This window comes from Lutra lutra, chromosome 17, assembly GCF_902655055.1.
Source record: "Lutra lutra chromosome 17, mLutLut1.2, whole genome shotgun sequence".
Lineage (NCBI taxonomy): Eukaryota > Metazoa > Chordata > Mammalia > Carnivora > Mustelidae > Lutra > Lutra lutra.
In genome coordinates this window covers 35635439-35658460 of record NC_062294.1, presented here as the reverse complement: position 1 = coordinate 35658460, position 23022 = coordinate 35635439, and the positions used below count along the sequence as shown (strand labels likewise).

Sequence of the window (23022 nt, the reverse complement as noted above, 5' to 3'; positions counted from 1 at the left end):
CTTCTGGAGTGGGCGCCAGCTGGTGCTCTCTAGGCACACAGTCTCCTGCAATCTACACACCCTGCGCAACCGTGGACAGTGAGCACACTCCCGCCTGCACCTGAGACAGCTTGGTGTGGGTGCCAGTTGGCGTTCTTTAGGACCCGGTCTCCTGCCAGCAGCCAAGGGTCTGGATGCTCCCAGCCTTCACCTGGGAGAACCCGGCACGACTTGTGGTCGGGATTCCTTGGCCGCAGCCATCTGCGATCTGCACAGCTGTGGGCACTGAGCATTCCCTGCGTGAGCCTGAAACCCAGACAGCAGTCCTGGCAAAGGCAATCACCGGAAGCGGGCTCCATGGACCAATATCACTTGTGGTTTTAGCGATATGGGGCTGCAGAGACAAACGGGTGCCTCAGGTGACCACTGAGGTAGTGGCTGGGGGTGCACAACACCTGTGGGAGGTTGTGCTGTTCAGAAAGTTTGCAGAGGCGGAGTCTGTGTGTTCTGGACCACCCAGAAGGGAGCAGACTGAGGCTTCTCTCTGAGGCAGAGGTCTGGGTGCAGTATGCTTTCCATTATAGCTGCAAAAAGCCACCAGAGACGGCTCAGGCCATGATCTCAGGGTCCTGGGATCGAGTCCTGCATCGGGCTCCTTGCTCCACAGGGAGCCTGCTTCTCTCTACGCCTCTGCCTGCCACTCTGCCTGCTTGTGTGTGCTCGCCAGCTCTCTTTCTCTCTGATTAATAAATAATTAAAATCTTTAAAAAAAAAAAGCCACTAAAGAACAAAAACCTCCAGAGAACAAAAGCCTGAAAAACTAGTCTCCACAGAGCCCTGGGGCAGGAGTACTCAACCCCAGCAAGACTGACTGAAAAACAATGTGGCAGGCCCCTCCCCCAGAAGGCAAGCCAAAAGAATGAGAGGACAACCACCACATGGTCCCCATAAAACTGTAAAACCCCAACATCAGGGGAAAATAATATATGAAGCTCCCAGTATTGCCCTAAAACCTGTATATTTCACAGATACAACTTTTATTTTTAATTTATTCTCATGATTCTAGTTCTTTTTAATTTTTTTAACTTACTTGCCATTAAAACGAGAGGTTTAATACGACATATTTATAACAACATTTTAACTTGAACTGTTTTCATACATATAGCTGTGTTTTTTTTTCTTTTCTATTTTTTTTAATATACTTACAGATATAAGCTTCAAGGTAATCCTCTTTCCATAATCAATACTACCCCTATATATAAACCAATTTTAATCACCCTTTATCTCTGGAAAGTTGAGTCCTTTACCAAATATATCAAAATACACCTAGGAAGAACTAAAATAACTTTCCTCACCCACATCGAGGATTTATAACCACCGTTCCATCTTCTTCTTCTGTCAGTGTTTCTGTATATTTGTTTTTGTTCTGGTATTATATAAAACTTATTCTTGTGGTTCATTTTAGCTGGGTTCTTTTTTTTTTTTTTTCTTTACCATTTACTTTTGTTGGTCTTTTTGTTTGTCCATTTTTATTTATATACCTTATAAATCTTACTTTTGGGGCTCATTCTGGCTAGGTTTTCTCTTCTCTCTCTCTCTCTCTCTTTTTATCCTTTTTCTTTCTTTTTGGTGGTGACTTCTAATTGCTCTAAAACATTCCGGGATGCACCTTGCCTGGATCATGGTTGATATATTCAGTTATCCATCCCCTCAACCAGCTTTCATCAAAATGACTAGGAGGAGGAACACTCAACAGAGGAAAAATTCGGAGACTGTGCCCTCTCCATCAGAACTATTGGATATGGACATAAACAGTATGTCAGAGAGGGAAAAAGGGTAACAACTACCCAGGCAATGGCTAGGTTGGAGAAAACCATTAGTGAAAACATAGAATCTCAAAGGGCAGAAGTGAGAGCCTATCTGGCAGAAGTTAAATTTGCTATCAATGAGATTCATTCTAATCTAAATACTCTAAAAGCTAGGGTAACTGAGGCAGAAGATAGAATTAGTGATCTAGAGCTCAAAATGATAAGAGAAAAAGGATCAGGAGGAGGCCTGGTACAAACAGCTTAGAAACCACGAAAACAGATTTAGGGAAATAAATGATGCCATGAAACATTCCAACGTCAGAATTACTGGGATCCCTGAGGGGTGGAAAAAGACAGAAGACTAGAAGATACAGGTGAACAAATTCTGGATGAAAACTTTCCCAATGTGGGGAATGGAACCAGTGTTCATGTCCTAGAGGCAGAAAGAATACCCCACAAGATCAATGAATCTAGAAAGAGCTCGAGACACTTAATTGTGAGACTGATGAATCATAATTTTAGAGAAGAGCTTCTGAAGGCAGCTAGGGGAAGAGATTCCTTATGCACAGAGGAAGGTCCATCAGAATAACATCAGACTTGTCCACAGAAACCTGGCAATCCAGAAAGACTGGCAAGACATATTCACGGCACTAAATGAGAAGAACATGCAGCTGAGAATACTTTATCCATCAAGGCTGACATTCAAAATGGATAGAGAGATAAAGAGCTTCCAAGACCAGAAGGTTTAAAAGAGTATGTGACCACCAAGCCAGCACCACAAGAAATATTAAGGGGGGGGGGGTTCTATAAAAGAAGAAAGACCCAAGAGCGTCACAGAACAGAAATTTATGGAGATAATCTATAGAAACATGGACTTCACAGACAACATGATGTCAATAAAAATGTCTTTCAATAATCACTCTCAACGTGAACGGCCTAAATGCTGCCATAAAACGGCACAGGGTTGCAGACTGGATAAAACGACAGGACCTGTCCATATGCTGTCTACAAGAGACACATTTGGAACTTAAAGATACATTGGGACTGAAAGTGAAGGAATGGAGAAGTATCATTCTTGCCAACGGGCCTCAAAAGAAAGCTGGGGTAGCGATTCTTATATTAGATAAATTAGATTTTAAACTAAAGATTGCAGTCAGAGATACAGAAGGATACTACATCATTCTTAAAGGGTTTACCCACCAAGAAGATCTTACAATTGTAAATATTTATGCCCCCAATATGGGAGCAGCCAACTACATAAGCCAAGTGTTAATCAAGATAAGGACTCTTATTAAAATGAATACATTAATAGTAGGGGATCTTGCATGCCATTCTCAGCAATAGACAGATCATCAAAGCAGAAAATCAACAAAGAAACAAGAGCACTGAAAGACACATTGGAGCATGTGGACTTCATAGATAAATAGAGAATATTCCACCCTAAAACAACAGAATATTCATTCTTCTTGAGCACACATGGAACTTTCTCCAGAATAGACCACATACTGGCCCAAAAATCAGGGCTCAACTACTACCAAATGATTGAGATTATTCCCTGCATATTCTTAGACCACGATGCTTTGAACCTGGAACTCAACCACAAGAAAAAGTTTGGAAGAAAAGAGGACTCAAATTAATAAAATTATGAAAGAAAGTGGAGAAATCACGACTAACACCAAGCAAACAGAAATAACCACCAGAAAGTATTATCAACAGTTATATGCCAATAAATTAAGCAACCTAGAAGAAATGGATGCATTCCTGGAAACCTATAAACTTCCAAGACTGAATCTGGAAGAAACTGACTACCTGAATAGACCAATATATACTAACAAGATTGAAGCAGGGATCAAAAACCTCCCAAAAAAACAAGAGCCCAGGACCTGACAGATTTCCTGGGGAAATTCTACCAAACATCCAAGGAAGAAATAATACCTATTCTCCTGAAGCTGTTTCAAAAATAGAAACAGAAGGAAAACTTCTGGATTCTTTCTGTGAAGCCAGCATTACCCTGATCCCCAAACCAGGCAAAGATCCCATCAAAAAGGAGAATTTTAGACCAATACTCCTGATGAATATGGATGCCAAGATTCTCAACAAGATCCTAGCTAATAGGATCCAACAGTACATGAAAAAGATTATCCACCATGACCAGGTGGGATTTATCCCTGGGTTGCAAGGGTGGTTCAACATTTGCAAATCAATCAATGTGATAAAACAAATCAATAAGAGAAGAGAGCAGAACTACATGGTCCTCTCAATTGATGTAGAGAAAGCATTTAACAAGATACAGTATCCGTTCCTAATTAAAACGATTCAAAGTATAGGGATAGAGGGAACATTCATCAACTTCATAAAATCTACCTATGAAAAACCCACAGTGAATATCATTCTAAATGGGGAAAAGCTGACAGACTTCCCTTTGAGATCAGGAACACGACGAGGATGTCCATTTTCACTACTGTTGTTCAACACAGTACTAGAAGTCCTAGCAACAGCAATCAGACAACAAAAAGAAATAAGAGGTATTCAAATTGGCAAAGAAGAAGTCAAACTCTCTCTCTTTGCAGATGACATGATACTTTATATGGAAAACCCAAAAGACTCCACCGCCAAACTCCCAGAACTATACAGCAATTCAGTAATGTGGCAGGATACAAAATCAATACACAGAAATACGTTGCTTTCTTATACACTAACAATGAAAATATAGAAAAGGAAATTAGAGAACTAATTCCATTTACTATAGCACCAAGAACTGTAAGATACCTGGGAATAAACCTAACCAAAGAGGTAAAGGATTTGTACTCAAGGAACTATAGAACATTCACGGAAGAAATTGAAGAAGACACAAAAAGATGCAAAAGCACTCCATGGATCGGAAGAATAAACATTGTCATAATGGCTATAGTGCCTAGAGCAGTCTATACTTTCAATGCCATCTCGATCAAAATTCTACCAGCATTTTTCAAAGGGCTGGAACAAACAATACTAAAATTTGTATATTTGTATGGAACCAGAAGAGACCCCGAATTGCTAAGGAAATGTTGAAAAAGAAAAACAAAACTGGGGGCATCACGTTGCCTGATTTCAAGCTTTACTACAAAGCTGTGATCACCAAGATAGAATGGTACTGGCACAAAAACAGACACATAGACAAGTGGAACAGAGTAGAGAGCCCAGATATGGACCTGCAACTCTATGGTCAACGAATCTTCAACAAAGCAGGAAAAAATATACAGTGGAAAAAAGACAGTCTCTTCAGCACATGGTGCTGGGAGATTTGGATAGCTATGTATAGAAGAATGAAACTTGACCATTCTCTTCCACCATACACAAAGATAAAGTCGAAATGTATAAAAGACCTCAACGTGAGGCAGGAATCTATTAAAATCCTAGAGGAGAACATAGGCAGTAACTTCTTCAACATTGGCCACAGCAACTTCTTTCAAGACATGTCTCCAAAGGCAAAGGACACAAAAGTGAAAATGAACTTTTGGGACTTCCTCAAGATCAAAAGCTTCTGCACAGCAAAGGAAACAGTCAACAAAACAAAGAGGCAGGCCATGGAATGGGAAAAGATATTCGCAAATGACACTATAGACAAAGGGCTGATATCAAGATCTATAGAGAACTCCTCAAATTCAACAGCCACAAAACAGATAATCATGTCAAAAGATGGGCAGAAGACATGAACAGACACTTCTCCAAAGAAGACATACAAATGGCTAACAGAAACATGAAAAAATGGTCATCATCATTAGGCACCAGGGAGATTCAAATCAAAACCACATTGAGATAACATGTTACATCAGTTAGAATGGCCAAAATCAACAAGACAGGAAACAACAAGTGTTGGAGAGGATGTGGAGAAAGGAGAACCCTCTTACACTGTTGGTGGGAATCTAAGTTGGTGCAGCCGCTTTGGGAAAATAGTATGGAGATTCCTTAAGAAATTAAAAATAGAGCTTCCCTATGACCCTGTAATTGCACTACTGGTATTTACCCCAAAGATACAGATGTAGTGAACAGAAGGGCCATCTGTACCCCAATGTTCATAGCAGCAATGGCCACAGTCGCTTAACTGTGGAAAGAGCCGAGATGCCCTTTAACAGATGAAAGGCTAAAGAAGATATGGTCCATATATACAATGGAATATTACACCTCCATCAGAAAGAATAAATACCCAACTTTTCTATCAACAAAAGAATGGAACAGGAGGAGATTATGCTGAGTGAAAGAAGGCAAGCAGAGAGAGTCAATTATCACATGGTTTCACTTACTTGTGGAACATAAGGAATAACACGGAGGACACTGGGTGGAGAGGAGATGTGCTTTGGGGGAAACTGGAGGGGAAGATGAACCCACGAGAGACTGTGGAATCTGAGAAATAAAGGGAGAGTATTGGAGGGGAGGGAGATAGGGGTTGGGAGAGCCTGGTGCTGGGTATTAAGGAGGGCACATGTTGCATGAAGCACTGGGTGTTTGCTTAAACAATGAATCTTGGAACACTGAAAAAGTAAAATTAAATTAAAAAAATTGCTTCAGACACAATGATGATCATGTCCCTTGAAAATTCCACATATATAACTTAGAGCAATTATAATTTCAAATCAAATCCTTAGAAAATTTAAGTACAGAGTCTCCATAACTTTCTACAATATTTAGGGACACTCACTAATAATATATGTTCCTCTAAAAATCAGATTTCTAGATGACATTGTTTGGTGTTAAAAGCAACAATTTATCTGTTTTTTGTTTTTTTTTTTTTCCCCTAGGGAAGTTGTTTTGCATCCTGTGCCTGGTAGGAAATGTGAAGCTGAATCATCATTAATTCCAGAGTGAATTAATGCACAGAGGAAAACCTGTCGGTAGATAATGATTCAGGAGATAGTAATGAATAAGGGCCAAAAAATATAATTAATCATAGGAAGAAAACAATAAGGTATTAAAATTTAGGAAGAGTCCTATTAACAGAATCTGCAAAGAGTCAGTCTAACTATAAATTTAACTATGTTGGTTTATTTACTGGTACCTGTACTTAAGGAAAACAAGGAGTTGCAGCACTCAAAATCACTGATAATGTAGTAAATATACATTTTATGTATATGAATAATATCAATAATCATGTTTGAATTTTCGTGCAGTTATAAACAAACAACAGTAAGGCAATATTCACTAAAAGTCTGTGTGTGCTGGGTACTCACTAATTCCTTCACTTAGTTTTACTTCGTTTAATCTTCACTACAACTGCAAGAGACAGATACAATTGTTACTCTTGTCTTACAGATGAGTTCATGTAATATGCCTAAGGTCAGATGGGTGATAAGTGGCTGGACTCAGATTGAAGCTGATGTTCAGCTCTTAAGCACCACGGTTTTCAGTCTGAAAATGTAACTGGGTCATTTGGTTTTAAAAATTTTGGCCTTACAGGTGAAAGGGAGTAAGAGATAAGGCCTCCTTTATGGAAAGAGTACGTCACAGGAATAAAAGGACTGTATAAGGAATATTGGTCAGCGGTATTATAATAGTGTTGTGTGGTGACAGATGGTAGCTGCACACTTACGTTGTGCTTGTGCTGCACAATTATGCTCACTTGTGGTGAGCACAGTATAACGTATAGACTTGTCCAATCAATAGGTTGTACACTTGAAATTAATGTAACATTGTGTATCAACTATATTCACATACAGAAATTAAACCAACAAGGAAATAAGATTTCAACTATTTCCAGGAAAAAAAAAACAAAAAAATTAAAGAGTACAATCACTCTGTCCTCTGTATGTGCCTCTATTATTGAATGTAATATAGATATTTCAGTATTTGCTTTCCAGCTTGTCTCTATCTCCAGAATGGAAGCTTCCTGACTGTAGGGATCGTGTGTAATTACACATAAAAAAGGCTCAGCTAATATTTATTGAATTGAATATTAAATTGTACTCTTTTTAAAGAAAAAAATTTTGGCCTTTTAAAAATAAACTGTTTTTGAATGAAAAACATTTTTCAAATTTTTGTTTCTGTTCTACAGAAAATAAATTTGTGGAAAAGAACAGGTATTCTAAGCCACTGGAAGTTTAGTTACGACATGAACAATTAGGAACCAAACTTATCATGTTCCTTATTTAAGGTACTCTACCATATTTAGGAGCTATTCAGTTAACAAAGTATCAAATCAAAGAATTTCTACAAATATTTCTCACTTGACTTAATTTCCATACCTTCCAGATGTATTCTTCAGTATGGCAAGGGCATCTGGATAGCCATCCATGTTATAGTCTCCAATATGAAGGGTAATTGGAAGTGGTATTTCAGTAGGTCGTTGTTCATGCACAAATGGCACAAAACCCCAGAGTGTGCCCTTGTTGCTGAACTCCTGTAGGACTGGAACCCACTACGGAATAAGAGGAAAAAGATTAGATTTTACAGTTACTTTAGAAAAAAAAAATTCACCATTTGCAAAACAAACAATTAAAAGTCTTCATAAGCATCATCTTACTTAAACTTCTTTATCTTTACAAGCTAAGGATATTATAATTTACTTTGACGAACAGATAAGTGATAGGAAAATAAAGGAAAAATAAAGTCCCATTTAAATTTCATCAGTAATCATTTTTCCTTGAACTGGTACAATAGAGCCTTTGAAAAATTTTCACAAAATCACAGAATCTTAGGTTTGAATTGATGTTGATTCCTATAGTTGAATCTCCCCATTTTAAAGCTGTGTTGAGTGGAAATGTAATTTCAAGAATATTTTTTAAAGATTTATTTACCTATTTTAGAGAGAGAGAAAGAGAGAGAATAAGGGGGAAGGACAGAGGGGAAAGGAGAGAGAGAATTTCAATGAGACTCTGGCTGAGAATGAAGCCCAGCAGGGGGCTCGATCTCAAGATCCTGACGTCATGACCTTAGTGGGAATGAAGAGTTAGACGCTGAACCGACTGAGCCACGTAGGCCCCAGCAAATGAATATTTTTTTAAATGAGAGCAAACTGTAATATCATCTAGTACTGATGTCCTTTCAGAAGGATCAGCTTAGGAAGAAAGAAGATGACAGAATCTCCCTTGTTCCCGTTTTGCCTTTTATACATGATGATGACTTCAGTCAATATCTTCAGAGCCAAGAGTTCTGAGGTTCTCTGACAACACCAGCATTGAAGAAGCTCTGCCTGTCCAGGGGGATGAGCTTTGTCACCAAAACAGCTGGAATCTACTTTTAGTAAGTTCTTTATTTTTATATTGATTATAATGAAGAGAACAGAGAGAATAAAGTTGATTTCAAAAAGAGCTTTTGGGGCACCTGGGTGGCTCAGTGGTTTAAGCCTCTGCCTTCAGCTCAGGTCATGGTCTCAAGGTCCTGAGATCGAGTCCTGCATCAGGCTCTCCGCTTGGTGGGGAGCCTGCTTCCCCCTCTCTCTCTGACTCTCTGCCTACTTGTGACCTCTCTCTCTCTCTCTGTCAAATAAATAAATAATCTTTAAAAAAAAAAAAAGAGCTTTTGGAAATCCATTTCTCTTTTGAGTACCCTAATCTACTCAAGCTAATGCAAAGTAAAAATCTGAAGAGAGGAAATCATACCATTAAAATTATAAATATGCCTAAAATTAGTTAAAAGTATGGATACTGGCACACACCCTAGAGATGTTCAAACCAGCGCAGCTGGCTTGAAATGACAGCAGGCTAAACCGGTTTCTTTTAAGCCGGTGACTCTATATGGCTTCAAGTCAAACAATATTAAAAATGGTTTCTTGAAAAGGGATTAGTACATTGGGCACCCCAAACATATTCTAGGTTTTCCAAAGAAAGCATAACTTGCCAAGGAAAAAGAGAAAATAAAGCTAACAATAAATACATATTTATAGGAAATAAGCTGTTTAAAAAAACCTCATTTACATCTTAGATTAATTTTTCAATCTTTCCTAAGAGCAAAAAAATATTATTATTATTATTATTATTTTTTTAAACAGCTTTTTTTTTTTTTTAAGATTTTATTTTTTATTTGACAGACAAAGATCACAAGCAGGCAGAGAGAGAGAGAGAGAGAGGAGGAGGCAGGCTTCCCACTGAGCAGAGAGCCCGATATGAGGCTCGATCCCAGGACCCTGGGATCATGACCCAAGCCGAAAGGCAGAGGCTTTAACCCACTGAGCCACCCAGGCGTCCCCCAAAAATATTATTTATCATCAAAATGTTTTAATGATTCATTTGACTTTGAAAAAAATAGTTGGTTTTTGTTTTGGAAGAAGATGGGAAATTTCACAAAATGCTGTTATCACAAACTTTTGAAAAGGTTGATAGTTTATTAGTGAGGATAAAGTGTTCTTATTAAGGTAAATGTATTAAGGTCTAAAAAGTAAAAAGATTTTTTTTTTTTTAAAGATTTTATTTATTTATTTGACAGAGAGAAATCACAAGTAAGCAGAGAGGCAGGCAGAGAGAGAGGATGAAGCAGGCTCCCTGCTGAGCAGAAAGCCCGATGTGGTGCTCGAACCCAGGACCTGGGATCATGACCTGAGCCGAAGGCAGCGGCCTAACCCACTGAGCCACCCAGGCGCCCCAAAAGATTTTTTTATTAATATGATATCCTTAACAGTCACCAAAGAACTGTGACATTATCTTCCTAGAGAGAGATGACTGTATAATTTGAAAATATCTTACAGTAGTCTGTTGCTTGAAGCCAGGCTATAATTACTATGTTTACTTATACCTATGAAACATGATTAGGTGTTACTTGACCTCATGTTTTCAGTGATTAAAAACTTAAAAAAGCTTAAGATAATAAAATTTATAGGTATAGAAGCTAAATGTTTTTAGACTACTCATTGTATGAAGATTTTTCTTTAGTGTTTTACTACAAAATATGGTTTCCTGTAAGGGTAATAATTTCTTATCTTAAGATAGAAAACAAAACTGATTAATTCCAGTACTATAATAATACTGGTTTTCTCTGGTAGTACTAACGATAAGGAAAAATTCTCAGTGTTATGACCTATCACTGCCACAGTAATTTGCTATGACCATTGGATTCTAAACTGTTTATCCATAAGCTACAGGTAAAAAGTTAGCTTGAGAGAATGAAACAGATCTATTTAGCACAAATAAAGACAAGATTAGCCTTGACAACAGATGTGATGTTCTTCTCCATAACCTTTTGTTATAGTTACAGTGCATTTTACAATATTCCTAGCCTGTAAAATGCTAATGGGTCATTTAATTACAGGACCAAGATTGGTCTTCTTCACCAGAAATGATTATAACAGTGCTGTCCCTCTCAATAAATAAACACAAAAATGTTCAAATTCATTTCATTAAATTAAAATGAGGAAGTCAATAATTTATATAGGGTTTCACTGTGTTCTGATTATTCAGATACTTTTTCTAATCTCGGAAGATTTTCTTTAAGAAGGTAACTATATTGACATTAAAAAACAAGCTGATATACCTGTTTTGTTCCAGATCTTGCTAAGTAAATGATGCTTTTCTGGCAGTTTTTATCTTCACAGCCTGGCAGTAAGTGATCCATGTGTCCATCTCCATCTGCCAAAAGAAAATTTTAAGAGTCCATTAACAGCTACAAAATAAAGTGTTCTTGTATGGCAGATTACATTTCCTATTTATTCAAAGTCTGCATCAATCTGGATAAATGAAAGAAATTGACGTATGACTTTGTTATAAATGTGATTCAATTAAAACAATTACTCTGGCCCTTGCCATCTATTACCTGGATTGTGTCTTGTTTTAAATTGCTCACTTCTCTGTAGTTAAATATTTATCCACTGTTGGGAAAAAAAAAACCCATTTTAGGCTTTAATGTTAAAATCATAAATTTTTAAACAATGTGGCTTTTGACTTATTTACATAATTATCATTGCTGCTGCAGGAGAAAAACAAGCATGTCAATAGTAACTCATTATTATATGGCTTATTTTAAATGTGTCTTTACATATAATTTATCTTCACACATTCTCTTAAATATCTTTTACATAGTATGAACTTTAAGAGTTCTAAAGCTCTCAGCACCCTGGCTTTTAAAAGGCATTAATAAATTTTTACCAATAAAAAGGCAAACGAAGAGAATATAGATGTCATTTCCAGCTGACTAGATTTTGGGGGTGCTTGGGTTACTCAGTTGGTCAAGTGTCTGATTTTGGTTCAGGTCATGATCTCAGGGTTTTGGATTCTTTTATTTTTGGTTAAAGATTGTTAGTATGTATGTATGTATGTATGTATTTATTTGTCAGACAAAGAGAGAGAGGGAGAACACAAGCAGGCAGAGCAGCAGGCAGAGGCAGAGAGAGAAGCAGGCTCCCCGCCGAGCAAGGGGCCCCATGCAGGACTCAATCCCAGAATCCCGGGTTCATGACTTGAGCCAAAGGCAGCGGCCTAACCATCTGAGCCACCCAGGAGTCCCAGGGTCTTGGATTTTTGTCCCTCTGAGCTCCCCACCCCCACTCCTGTTCTCTCTCCTACTCTCAAATAAATAAATAAATAAAATCTTAAAAAAAAAAAACAACTCACAAAACTGCACAATGTTTTGCAAAGACCTTCAGAAAAGAGGTTACTGAAGAACCTGGAATCAATTCCTTTAATGGTCTCTCCTACCTACTGCCCCTTACCTGATAAGGTTTAAGATTTTGATGTCCTAGAATTAAACTGAACAGTGACATGCATAGTTGAATAGTCATTTAGATTTTAAATTTTGTGTTGTTTCATTCACTCATTTGCTATATGGTTTAACATATAATGTATGTCTGAGACAAGTGCCTTCAGTTTGAAGGAGATAGAAAAGATTAGCTATAGAGAACTACTCTTGCACGTGTAGGGTTATGTATTAAGGAAATATAAAATTTTAACAATCCTATCTTCAGTAATATATTCAAAAGGGAAAAAATAATTTTAGGCTGAGTGGGCTAAAAATCTAGTCAATGGAAGTTTACCACAGCAAGGAAAAATATAAGGTGCAGCATAGTGAAAAATAAACTTTTTAAATTTAATTTCATGGTTTAGTTACTTATGACCCTTACAATTAATGTCATTAGTGATAATGAACCCTACACAGAGGAGTAAAACATTAAGTAAAATAGTTGAATTAATAATGAAAGTATGGAGAACATCTGCAATTTGACAGGATATAGATTCGGACTATTGAGAAAGAAGTTGAGAGAGAGAGATGAAACTCTAGGCAGGAATACTTGGAAAGGAAAAGGCTTTTCAAGGGCATAAACATATATCATAGTCAAATAAAAAAAAATAGCCAGCCAAGTAAGAATGAATTAAATGCAAAATATGATTTATAAGCAGGATCTAGGAATATCACAGACTTCATTAAAAGCCAAACCATTTTACTGCAAATTAATGGGGGGACCAATTAGAAGACCATTACTAAGTCTCTGCCCTTCATTTTTGCCCCATGGCAAAATACTCAGGTTAGATTCTGATTTACACTTTTATTTTTTCCTACTTCCTTTCTTCCAAGTAGTTTCCTATTTCCTACAAGTATTTCAACTATGACTTGGCGGATATTTAATGCTGGCAAATAGCCATCTAATAAACATACAACAAACTCGTGATAATTCCTAATCATACCTTTTAGTATAAATTATCAGCAGTATTTTAGATATGGTCATAGATATGGAGAACTTTATCAGAGAATGTCTTCCTTGTGCCGTCAGTGTTATTTTTTGGTATTTAGGGGAAGTAATAGAAAAGCTGTCTGAGAGTCCAACTTCACACCCAAAGGAAATATTGAGTACAATATGGGTCTTCTTTAAGGAATGTGTCCAAGTTCAGAGACTGATCCTTTCATCAGCATGACTTCTTCATAGTCACATTATTTCTTAGAGAGTTTGCTTAAATGAATATTAGTTGAGTAGAACAAGTCGTGACATGACAAGTCATGACAGATACACTATGAGTGTATAATGGTGAAGAATACAATCCATGCTAACAAAATGTGGTGCTACTGCTTTAGTTTGTGCTAAATGGCATGCAGCTTTACTCACTATTGCATTTAGATTATCGGAGCTGATGTCAACAATGTGAAAAAGGCCAACTGGATCTAAATATGATTACGCAGAGAGTTTTGACCTTATGGACACCCTGAAAGAACTGCAGAGGTTCCCAACCCTAGCTCCATACTTTGGACTGTAATTTGAGCATTTTCACCAGAGAGGTTGTACCAATAAATGAATTATCAAATACTCCGATTTTTGCCACTCTGGTAAGTGAAAATGATATTTCATAGTGGTTTTAATTTTTAGTTTTCTTATTAAAATGTTGTTGGTCTTTTTCCTGCCAATTTGCAGGAGTCATTCTATATTAAGAAAACTATTCTTTTGTCTGTGATTTATTAATGTTTTTCTTTATAGCATGTAGGTTTTCCTTATAAGTTAAAAGAACTCTGAAATTCATAGACTTGGGGACATTATTTTTGCTTTTAGGCTTTTGATTCACCTAGAATTTATTCTGGCTTTACCTATGAGTTATGATTCTACTGCACTTTTTTATCCAGTTATTCCGTATCACCTGCTGAATGATCTAGTTTTCACAAAACTCATTATTTTTGTATTATTTTTCTTTATCTGTAAAATGATCAAAAGGAACATAATTTAGCTACTGCAAAGGGTTATTGAGAGGATTAAATGTGGGGGAAAGAATATGGAAAATACTGTAAAACAGTAAATAACCATAATGGAGTACATTATCTCTATGCATCCTTTATCATTACGGTATGTTGTGTGTACTTAGGACAGTGGTATACTATGCTTAGAAGGAGGCAACAGAGTTAAAAAAGACAAGTAACTTCTAGAAGGACACACTGATTTTTCTTTAGAGTTCTCACTTCCAGGACACATTTACTGCTTATAGTAGGAAACACTGAAACATTTGGTCACGGAAAATTAAAGTAACAATTTAGGATTTAATGAATGTTACTCCATAGATGGAGAAAAAAATATAAGTAGAATGGTAGAGTATTTAGATCTATAACCTGGAACTCTTGAGTTCAATAACAAAAACAAATCAGTAATTTCTGAATTACAGAGTAGAACAAGTCATGACAGCTCAAATAGGGAATAAGTCAAATGCCTCCTTCCACCATCTGGAAAATTTACTCATGGATGGCTACAGCATGAGCAAGATATAAATATCACAAGTCATACAACTAATTAATGTTAGAATGTTCTAAATAGAATTCAAGGATTTAACTTTTAACATGGGCAACACAAGGCTGAAAGATTTCTGTACAGGGCCTTTAAAACTGAATTTTTTGCTAAAAGACCCAGAATTTAAGTAGAAGTAACATATTCCCCATCACATTTGTCAACAGGCATGTGAGATATACGACAGATAATGTATTCACATATTAAACTACATTTTTTGTGATTCATATAAAACTGAAAATACACACGCTAAAATAAAAAGCCATTTACTGAAAAAACATTTCCTTATTTCCATTGTAATATATGAAATATATCACTCTATATTTTTCAGAACACATCATTAACATACTGAAATTATTGACACAGAAATAATTTGAATCTTACACAAAACCTATTATAATAGCCAGATTAGGCTTTCTAAGAAAATAAAACTCAGGCTTTAAAAATAAATGGTGAGGGGCGCTTGGGTGGTTTAGTGGGTTAAACCTCTGCCTTCGGCTCAGGTCATGATCTCAGGGTCCCAGGATGAAGCCCCGCATCAGGCTCTCTGCTCAGCAGGGAGCCTGCTTCCCTGTCTCTCTCTGCCTGCCTCTCTGCCTACTTGTGATCTCTCTCTCTCTGTTAAATAAATAAATAAAATCTTGGGGCGCCTGGGTGGCTCAGTGGGTTAAAGACTAAATAAATAAATAAAATCTTAAAAAAAAATAAATGGTGAAATATATAAAAGAGAGGGCATGAATGAAAATATTTAATTTCTTCAGTTTTTTAAAAAAAGTTCATAAACCAAAATATGACAATGGGAGACTGCTGCTATATTATTTTTAAAGATGAGGAAAAAATGAATAACATATTATCACATTAACATGTGAAATGTATAGTTAATTTCTTTAAAATATTCATTTTTAAATGACAAAATGACAGAATTATGAATACATACATCAGTTTACTTAATTTTGTTTCAGATGTTGAATAACATACAGGTTGATTTTTAATTGTGTTCATATAAACACAGTATTAATATAGTTATGTGGTTAAAGATGAGCCTCCAAAGTGCTAGGGCCTTAACAATTTCACCAATAACAAACATATATTGTCAAAGGATATGAATATGATCAAAACAGAAAAATTATAATTCTTTAAGATACTGCTGGTTACTATCAGACATGGTAATGCTGGAAAGCATGAGGTAGGACCAAAAATACACAAAATGAATCAAATCTGCTTTAATATGTTTAGGCTTTGTGAGTAGATAGTCATGAAATAGGACTTTCATGACAGAGTTCTCCTGTCAATTCTATTACTTGTTTTTATTGATGATACAATATTTTTTGTCATTTCAATACCTAAGTATCTATTAGGCTTTAATGTCTTCAGGATACTCATCTTCTGATGCTTTCTGTTTTGCTGAATATACTGGTTCTTTGACAACTATGTCTTAGTTTTTTTTCCTTACTAAAAATTTTATAAAAGTCATAGCATATTCCACTTTCTCTTCTGAGTTTTCCTTGCTCTATTATATGAACAGAGGTAAAAACCAACTGTTTCGGTGAGAAGGATGTAATAGGGTAAAGAGGCCTAATTCCTGCCCAGTCACCACTAGGAACACAATAGTGGAAATGTCTCCTAAACATTCTGCATGGTAATGATCTTGTTTATTTTACATCTGAAACTAGGAGGAGGGTATGGGGAGGAAGGTTCAACATTATTTTTAAGATTCTTATGATTAAATCTACAATTCTGTACCTATTATTTTGTATTACCAAATATGCTATGAAATTTTAATTCTTTTATGTTTTGTTACCAAAAATGAACACTGTACATTTATTTGTGTATAGTAAAATTTTTACATAATGTTCATGTATCATTTAAAATGAGAAGGAATATTCCTATTAATAATGCATTAAGCATTTTGAATATATCTTTAAATATCAAACCATATATTATTTAAAACCATGTTGGCAACATAGTAGGAAAAAGTCTATTCTATTTGTTATATAACTGATTAGCTTACTTTGACATTCTCCTTATTTTCCACTGTGTTGAATAATATTTAAAGAGTATTATTTTCTCTATTTATTTCAGAGTGCTCCCAACATAATATGAAATTGTGTGTGTAGGGATCATTTTAAGGTTAGCTCATTTAAATGAAAGTGATTAAAATTTTCTTTCATGTCTTTAATCCTAGTAATAAAGTAACCTATCAAGACAAATTATCAGCCAAGTCAACCTGTAATCTGAATTCTAAAATAAACAAGAAGCTGAAACAAGATCCTATTTCTTGCTTTATAAATTTATCAATGTTTGTGGTGTAGGGGAAGGAAAGGTGGCTGCTAGTCTTTTCCTGTCAATACAATTCTGCATCCAAAATAAGGCCTTCACTTCAAAAGAACAAAATACATTTAAATATGAAAATCCACACTTGCAAAAAGGGCAGCAAATGACTCAAACTCTTGTTTTGATAAGAATAAGGAAGCAAACAATGATAGTACAAGTAAAATTAGTTTATTTAGTACGATATTTATACTCAAAAAGCTTTAAAAAATGCTAATAGTTAAGTATTTTATATTTGGTCAGAGAGCAGAATCAAAATGCATATGATAAAAGTTGTCCCAGAGAATTCTTGGGATATGTACACATGTTTGGGTGTAGTAGAAAAGACAGTGGATTAAGAATGGGAAAGATTTTGTTTTTAAGATTGTTAGGTTACTAAGGTACTTGGCCAACTCAGTTTTTTCAACTGTAAAATGAAAAGGTTAGATTCCATGACATTCTAAAATGCAATCCATAGAATTTAAGATGGTGGAGAAGTAGGACCACCCCAGGCTTTCCTTGTCCCTTGAACACAGCTGCATTGAGGTCAGATCACTTGGAACACCCAGCAAATTGATCTGAGGATTGGAAGAAGGATCTCCACAGTTGGAGGGAGACAGTGTGCCAGGTGGGAGGTGCACGGAAGTGAAACGGGGGAGAGAAAAACTGGATGTGGCAGAGGGGAGGGAACCCTTTTTGCGGGAAGAGGAAAGGTAGAGAAAGAGAAAGGGGTTGAGAGAGTGTGGCACTGGGTTCACACAGGAAGAAAACCTCTCCAGACCACAGACTGGGGAGCCAGGAGAACCGAATGTTGCAGTATATTTTTGCAAAGAGTGTGTGTTGCTCAATCTTTGAGGTTTTGTAAGTATGAGACTTTCACCAGAGGTTTGGTTCACACTCCTGGGGAAAAGGAGGGCTCTGGTCCAAGAGTGCACATAAACTTGTGTAGGGATCTCTTGGGTTGCACTGGAAGGGATCATTCCCCTTCCTGGAATACAACAGGAAAAAGGTACATTGCTTCTTCAAGTACAAAAGACCCTGTAGGTGCCAACATGTGGCCTTTCATTAGCAGGGCACAAAGGTGTGCAAGAGTGGGTGGATAACCAGGACACTGCTTTTCCAGGTGCCACACCATAGATTCCATGCACTGAGCAGGTGTGGGGTGGTTTTTTTGGGACAAAGGTCACTAGTCACAGTGCAGCAAAACTTGATTCCTGAGGAGCAAGTGGGTCAGTACTGTGTTGGCTCCTTTAAGATTTGGAATTTTAAATCCCAGCTGTGACAAAGATAAAACCCAGGAGACTTGTGGTGTTAGACAGCCCTGCTTTTCTGTGAGGGCTCCCTGAATAGCAGCGGCCTGGGGGGTGGGGAGATGAGAGTCCTTGTCTGGGTTGAGAGAGTGGGGTGCCATTTTACCTTATCACCAACACAGTGGGACATCAGAGAGCAGCACAGCAGTCTCAGTGGAGGTGGGAACCTCTTAAGTCAAACACCATACCTCCTGTGCTTGGCAAGTGTATTTTTACTGGGGCAGGAGTGACTCTCCCTGCAGACTCTCCCTGCAGCAGGCCTCTCCCCCAGAAGAGCAGCAAAGGCAGCGTGCTGCATGCACAGAGTTTACTGATCAGTGCTTCAAAACATCTCTTCAGTTCTGGTGAAAATAAGACCAGGCTATATTTTAATTTTTTTCCTTATACTTTTTTCTTTTTCCTTTGGAATTAGGCTTTATAGGGTTTTGTTAGTATGCTTTTTTGTTTACTTTTCTCTTTCTCTCTTTTTTTGGATCAGGCTTCTGTTTTTCTTTTCTCCCCTGCCACCCGCCACCTTTGGAATCAGGCTTACAGTTTTTTGACTTTTTAGTTTTTCATTCCTTTTTCCGTACTCTTTATTTTGGATCAGGCTCCCCCCACTTGGGCTTATTCTAACAAACAGATCAAAGAACACCTACATAAAGGTCCAAATACTCCTCACTACAAGCAAGGAGGAACTCTGCAGAGGACTGACCTGTGGGAAAGAGTAGCCAAAACACAACAGCAGAGTACACAGAGCAGAGCATCAGAAACATTTCCTGAATGTCCAGGCCCTGGACAATGTAAATCTTCTTTTAAATATAGCAGTACTTTGAGGTACAGGAAACATAACAAGCTCCCATAACACACAAGAGACAGAAATTTAGCCCAAATAACAATTATAGAGGAATTCTCCCCAGAAGAAAGGTCAGAGGATATCAAAGCCAGGGACTTGCACAAAACAGATATAAGCATATACCTCAACAAGGATTTAGAACAATGGTTTTAAGAACACTAGCTGGACTTGAAAAAAGCACAGAAGACACCAGAGAGACTCTTGCTGCAAATGTAAAAGACCTAAAAACCAGACAGGCTGAAATAAAAATGATATAACTGAGATGCAAAACTGGATATAATCACAAGGAGGACTGAAGTAGTGGAGGAGAGAACAGGTGATATAGAAGATAAAATTTTGGAAAATAATGAAGTGAAAAGAAGAGAGAGGGAGTGAAAAACCATTAGATCATGAATATAGACTCAGAGAACTCAGCAATTTGATAAAGTGAAATAATATTCATATCATAGGAGTTTCAGAAGGAGAAGAGCAAGAAAAAGGGGCAGAAAGTTTATCTGAACAAATTACAGCTGACAGCTTCCCTAATCTGGGGAAGGATATGAACATAAAAATCCAAGAGGCAGAGAGAACTCCCCTAAAAATCAACAAAAACAGGTCAACACCATGGCATATCATAATGAAACTTGCAATATACAAATATAAAGAGAGACTTCTGAAAGGAGCTAGGACCAAAAGGTCCTTAACCTACAAGAGGTGGACACATAGGGTTAGCAGCAGATCTGTCCACAGAAACTCAGCAGGCTAGAAGAAAGTGTCATGTTATAGTCAACATACTATATGGGAAAAATATGCAGCTATGAATACTCTATCCAGGGTGTCATTCAGAATAGGAGAAATAAAGATTTTCTAAGATAAGCAAAAACTAAAGGAGTTCATGACCACTAAACCAGCTCTGCAAAAAATATTACTCTGAATGTAAATGGACTCAATGCTTCAATCAAAAGACATAGGGTATCAGAATGGATAAAAAACCAAGACCTATCTATATGTTCCTTACGAGAGACTCATTTTATACCCAAAGACATCTCTAGATTGAAAGGCAGGGGATGGAGAACCATTTATCATGCTAATGGACATAGAAAGAAATGTGGAATAGCCACGTTTATTATCAGACAAACCAGATTTTAAACCAAAGACTATAAAAAGCGATGAAGGAGGATACTATATCATGATAAAGGGATCTACCCATAAAAAGATCTAACACTTGTAAATTCTTATGCCTCTAACATGGGAGTAGCCGAACACATACATCAATCAATAACTAACTTAAAGCAACTCATTGATAATAATACAATAAAATAATAGGGGACATTAACACCCCACTCACAGCAAAAGACAGATCATGTAAGTAGAAGGTGGATTTAACAGATATATTCAGAGCATTCCGTCCTAAAACAGCAGAATACACTTTTTTTTCGAATGCACGTGGAATATTCACCAGAATAAATCACATACTGGGGCACAAATCAGGACTCAACCTGTACAAAAAGATCAAGATCATACCATGCATATTTTCAGACCAAAATGTTATGAAACTTTAAGACACCCACAAGAAAAAATTTGGAAAGACCACAAATATACGGAGCTTAAACACCATCCTACTGAAGATTGAATGGGTCAACCAGGAAATTAAAAGAATTAAAAAAAATATATGGAAGCAAGTGAAAATGAAAACACAACATTTCAAAATCTTTGAGATGCAACAAAGGCAGTCCTAAGAAGCAAATATATAGCAATACAGGCCTTCCTCAAGAAGCAAGACAAGTCTCAAATATATATTCCAAACTTACACCTAGAAGACCTGGAAAAAGAACAGCCAAGAAAGCCTAAAACCAGTAGAAGAAGGAAAATAATAAAGACTAGAGCAGAAATCAATGGTATAGAAAAACAAAATGAAACAAAACAAAAACCCCAGGAGAACAGACCAATGAAACTAGGAGCTGGTATATTGCAAGAATTTAAAAGAATGATAAACCTTTAGCCAGACTTACCAATCACTAATAAAACAGGTGAGATCACAATCAACACCACAGAAATACAATCATAAGAGAATATTATGAGCAATTATATGCCAACAAATTGGGCAATCTGGAGGAAATGGATAAATTCCTAGAAACATATAAACTGCCAAAAAGGAAACAGGAAGAAATAGAAAACCTGAACAGACCCATAACCAGCAAAGAAATTGAATCAGTAATCAAAAGTCTCCCAATAAACATAGTCAAGGGCAAGATGGCTTCTTAGGAGAATTCTACCAAATACTTAAAGAAGAACCAATACCTATTCTATTGTCCACAAGGGCCAAAATATGGAAAGAGCTCAGATATCCATGGTCTGATAAATGAATATAGAAGGTGTGGTAGCTATATATAATGGAATATTACTTAGCCATCAAAAAGAATGAAATTTGCTATTTGCAAGGATGTGGATGAAACTAGAGTGCATTATGCTAACTAAAATCAGTCAGAGAAAGACAAATTCCATATGATTTCACTCATATGTAGAATTTAAGAAACAAAACAGAGAATCATAGGGGAAAGGGGTAAAAATAAAATAAGATAAAGGCAGAGAGGCAGGCAAACCATAAGAGACTCCTAAATACAGGGAACAAACTGAGGGTTCATGGAGGGAGGTTAGTTAGGGGATGGGGTAACTGGGTGATGGGCATTAAGGAGGACACTTGACGTAATGAGCACTGGATGTTATACACAACTGATGAATCACTAAATTCTACTGCTGAAAGTAGTAATACACTATATATTAACTAAAATGAATTTAAATACATCTAGAAAAAAAAAGATGCTTTCTACACAGTATTGTTTTATAGAAAAAAAATGTTGAAATAAAATGCCATGCACAGGGGTGCCTGGGTAGCTCAGTCAGTTAAGCATCTGCCTTTGGCTCAGGTCATGATCCCAGGGTCTTGGGATCAAACCCTGCATAGGGCTCCCTGCTCAGCGGGAAGCCTGCTTTGCCCTCTTCTTCTGCCTGCTGCTTTCCCTGCTTGTGCTCTTGCTCTCTTCCAAATAAATAAATAAATAGAATCTTTAAAACTAATGCCATCCACAGTCCACTTTCACAAAGGCCACAGTATAGTTTAATAGCATAGGCTCAGGTGTCACAGGGACCTGGGTTCAAAACTTAGGTATCACTTAGTAGCAGTGCAACTTTGGGCAAGTTACTTACCATTTCTTTGCCTTAGTTTTTTTTTATCTGTAAAGTGCACCTTACCTGAACAGATCCTTGTAAATATTAAATGATGATAATCATGACGTTAGTAAGCATTCACTGAGTGTTTACTATGTTCAAAAGTCATAAATTTTACACATATATTATTTCCTTTAATATTCATAACAAATCTTATTGCGTTATTTTCCTATATTGTTACCTCCATTTAACAGAAGAAGAAAAAAAGTTATCAAGATTAAGTAAGTAACTTGCCCATAAAGAGTGAGTTAGTAAGAGGCAGAACCAGAATACATAAAACCCAGGCAGACTGACTCTGGAGCCCCTATTCTTAGACACAGCCCTTTGCAAAATGCTTGGCACACAGAAGCTTAATAAAATGATAGATATTGTTCATACGATGAACACTCAAAGGAGCAACATGCTGATACTAAAATG

At 36.8% G+C, this 23022-nt stretch overlaps 1 protein-coding gene across 1 annotated transcript in view; it reads right to left on the bottom strand.

Moving 5' to 3' along the window:
• ITFG1 (integrin alpha FG-GAP repeat containing 1) overlaps positions 1–23022 on the bottom strand; it is a 311563-nt gene that overhangs the window by 143252 nt on the left and 145289 nt on the right. The window contains exons 9-10 of the mRNA XM_047712521.1: positions 11226–11320; positions 8006–8178 (exon numbers count right to left, since the gene is read on the bottom strand). Coding sequence (XP_047568477.1) covers positions 8006–8178; positions 11226–11320 — 268 coding nt within the window. The remainder of the gene's footprint in view (positions 1–8005; positions 8179–11225; positions 11321–23022) is intronic.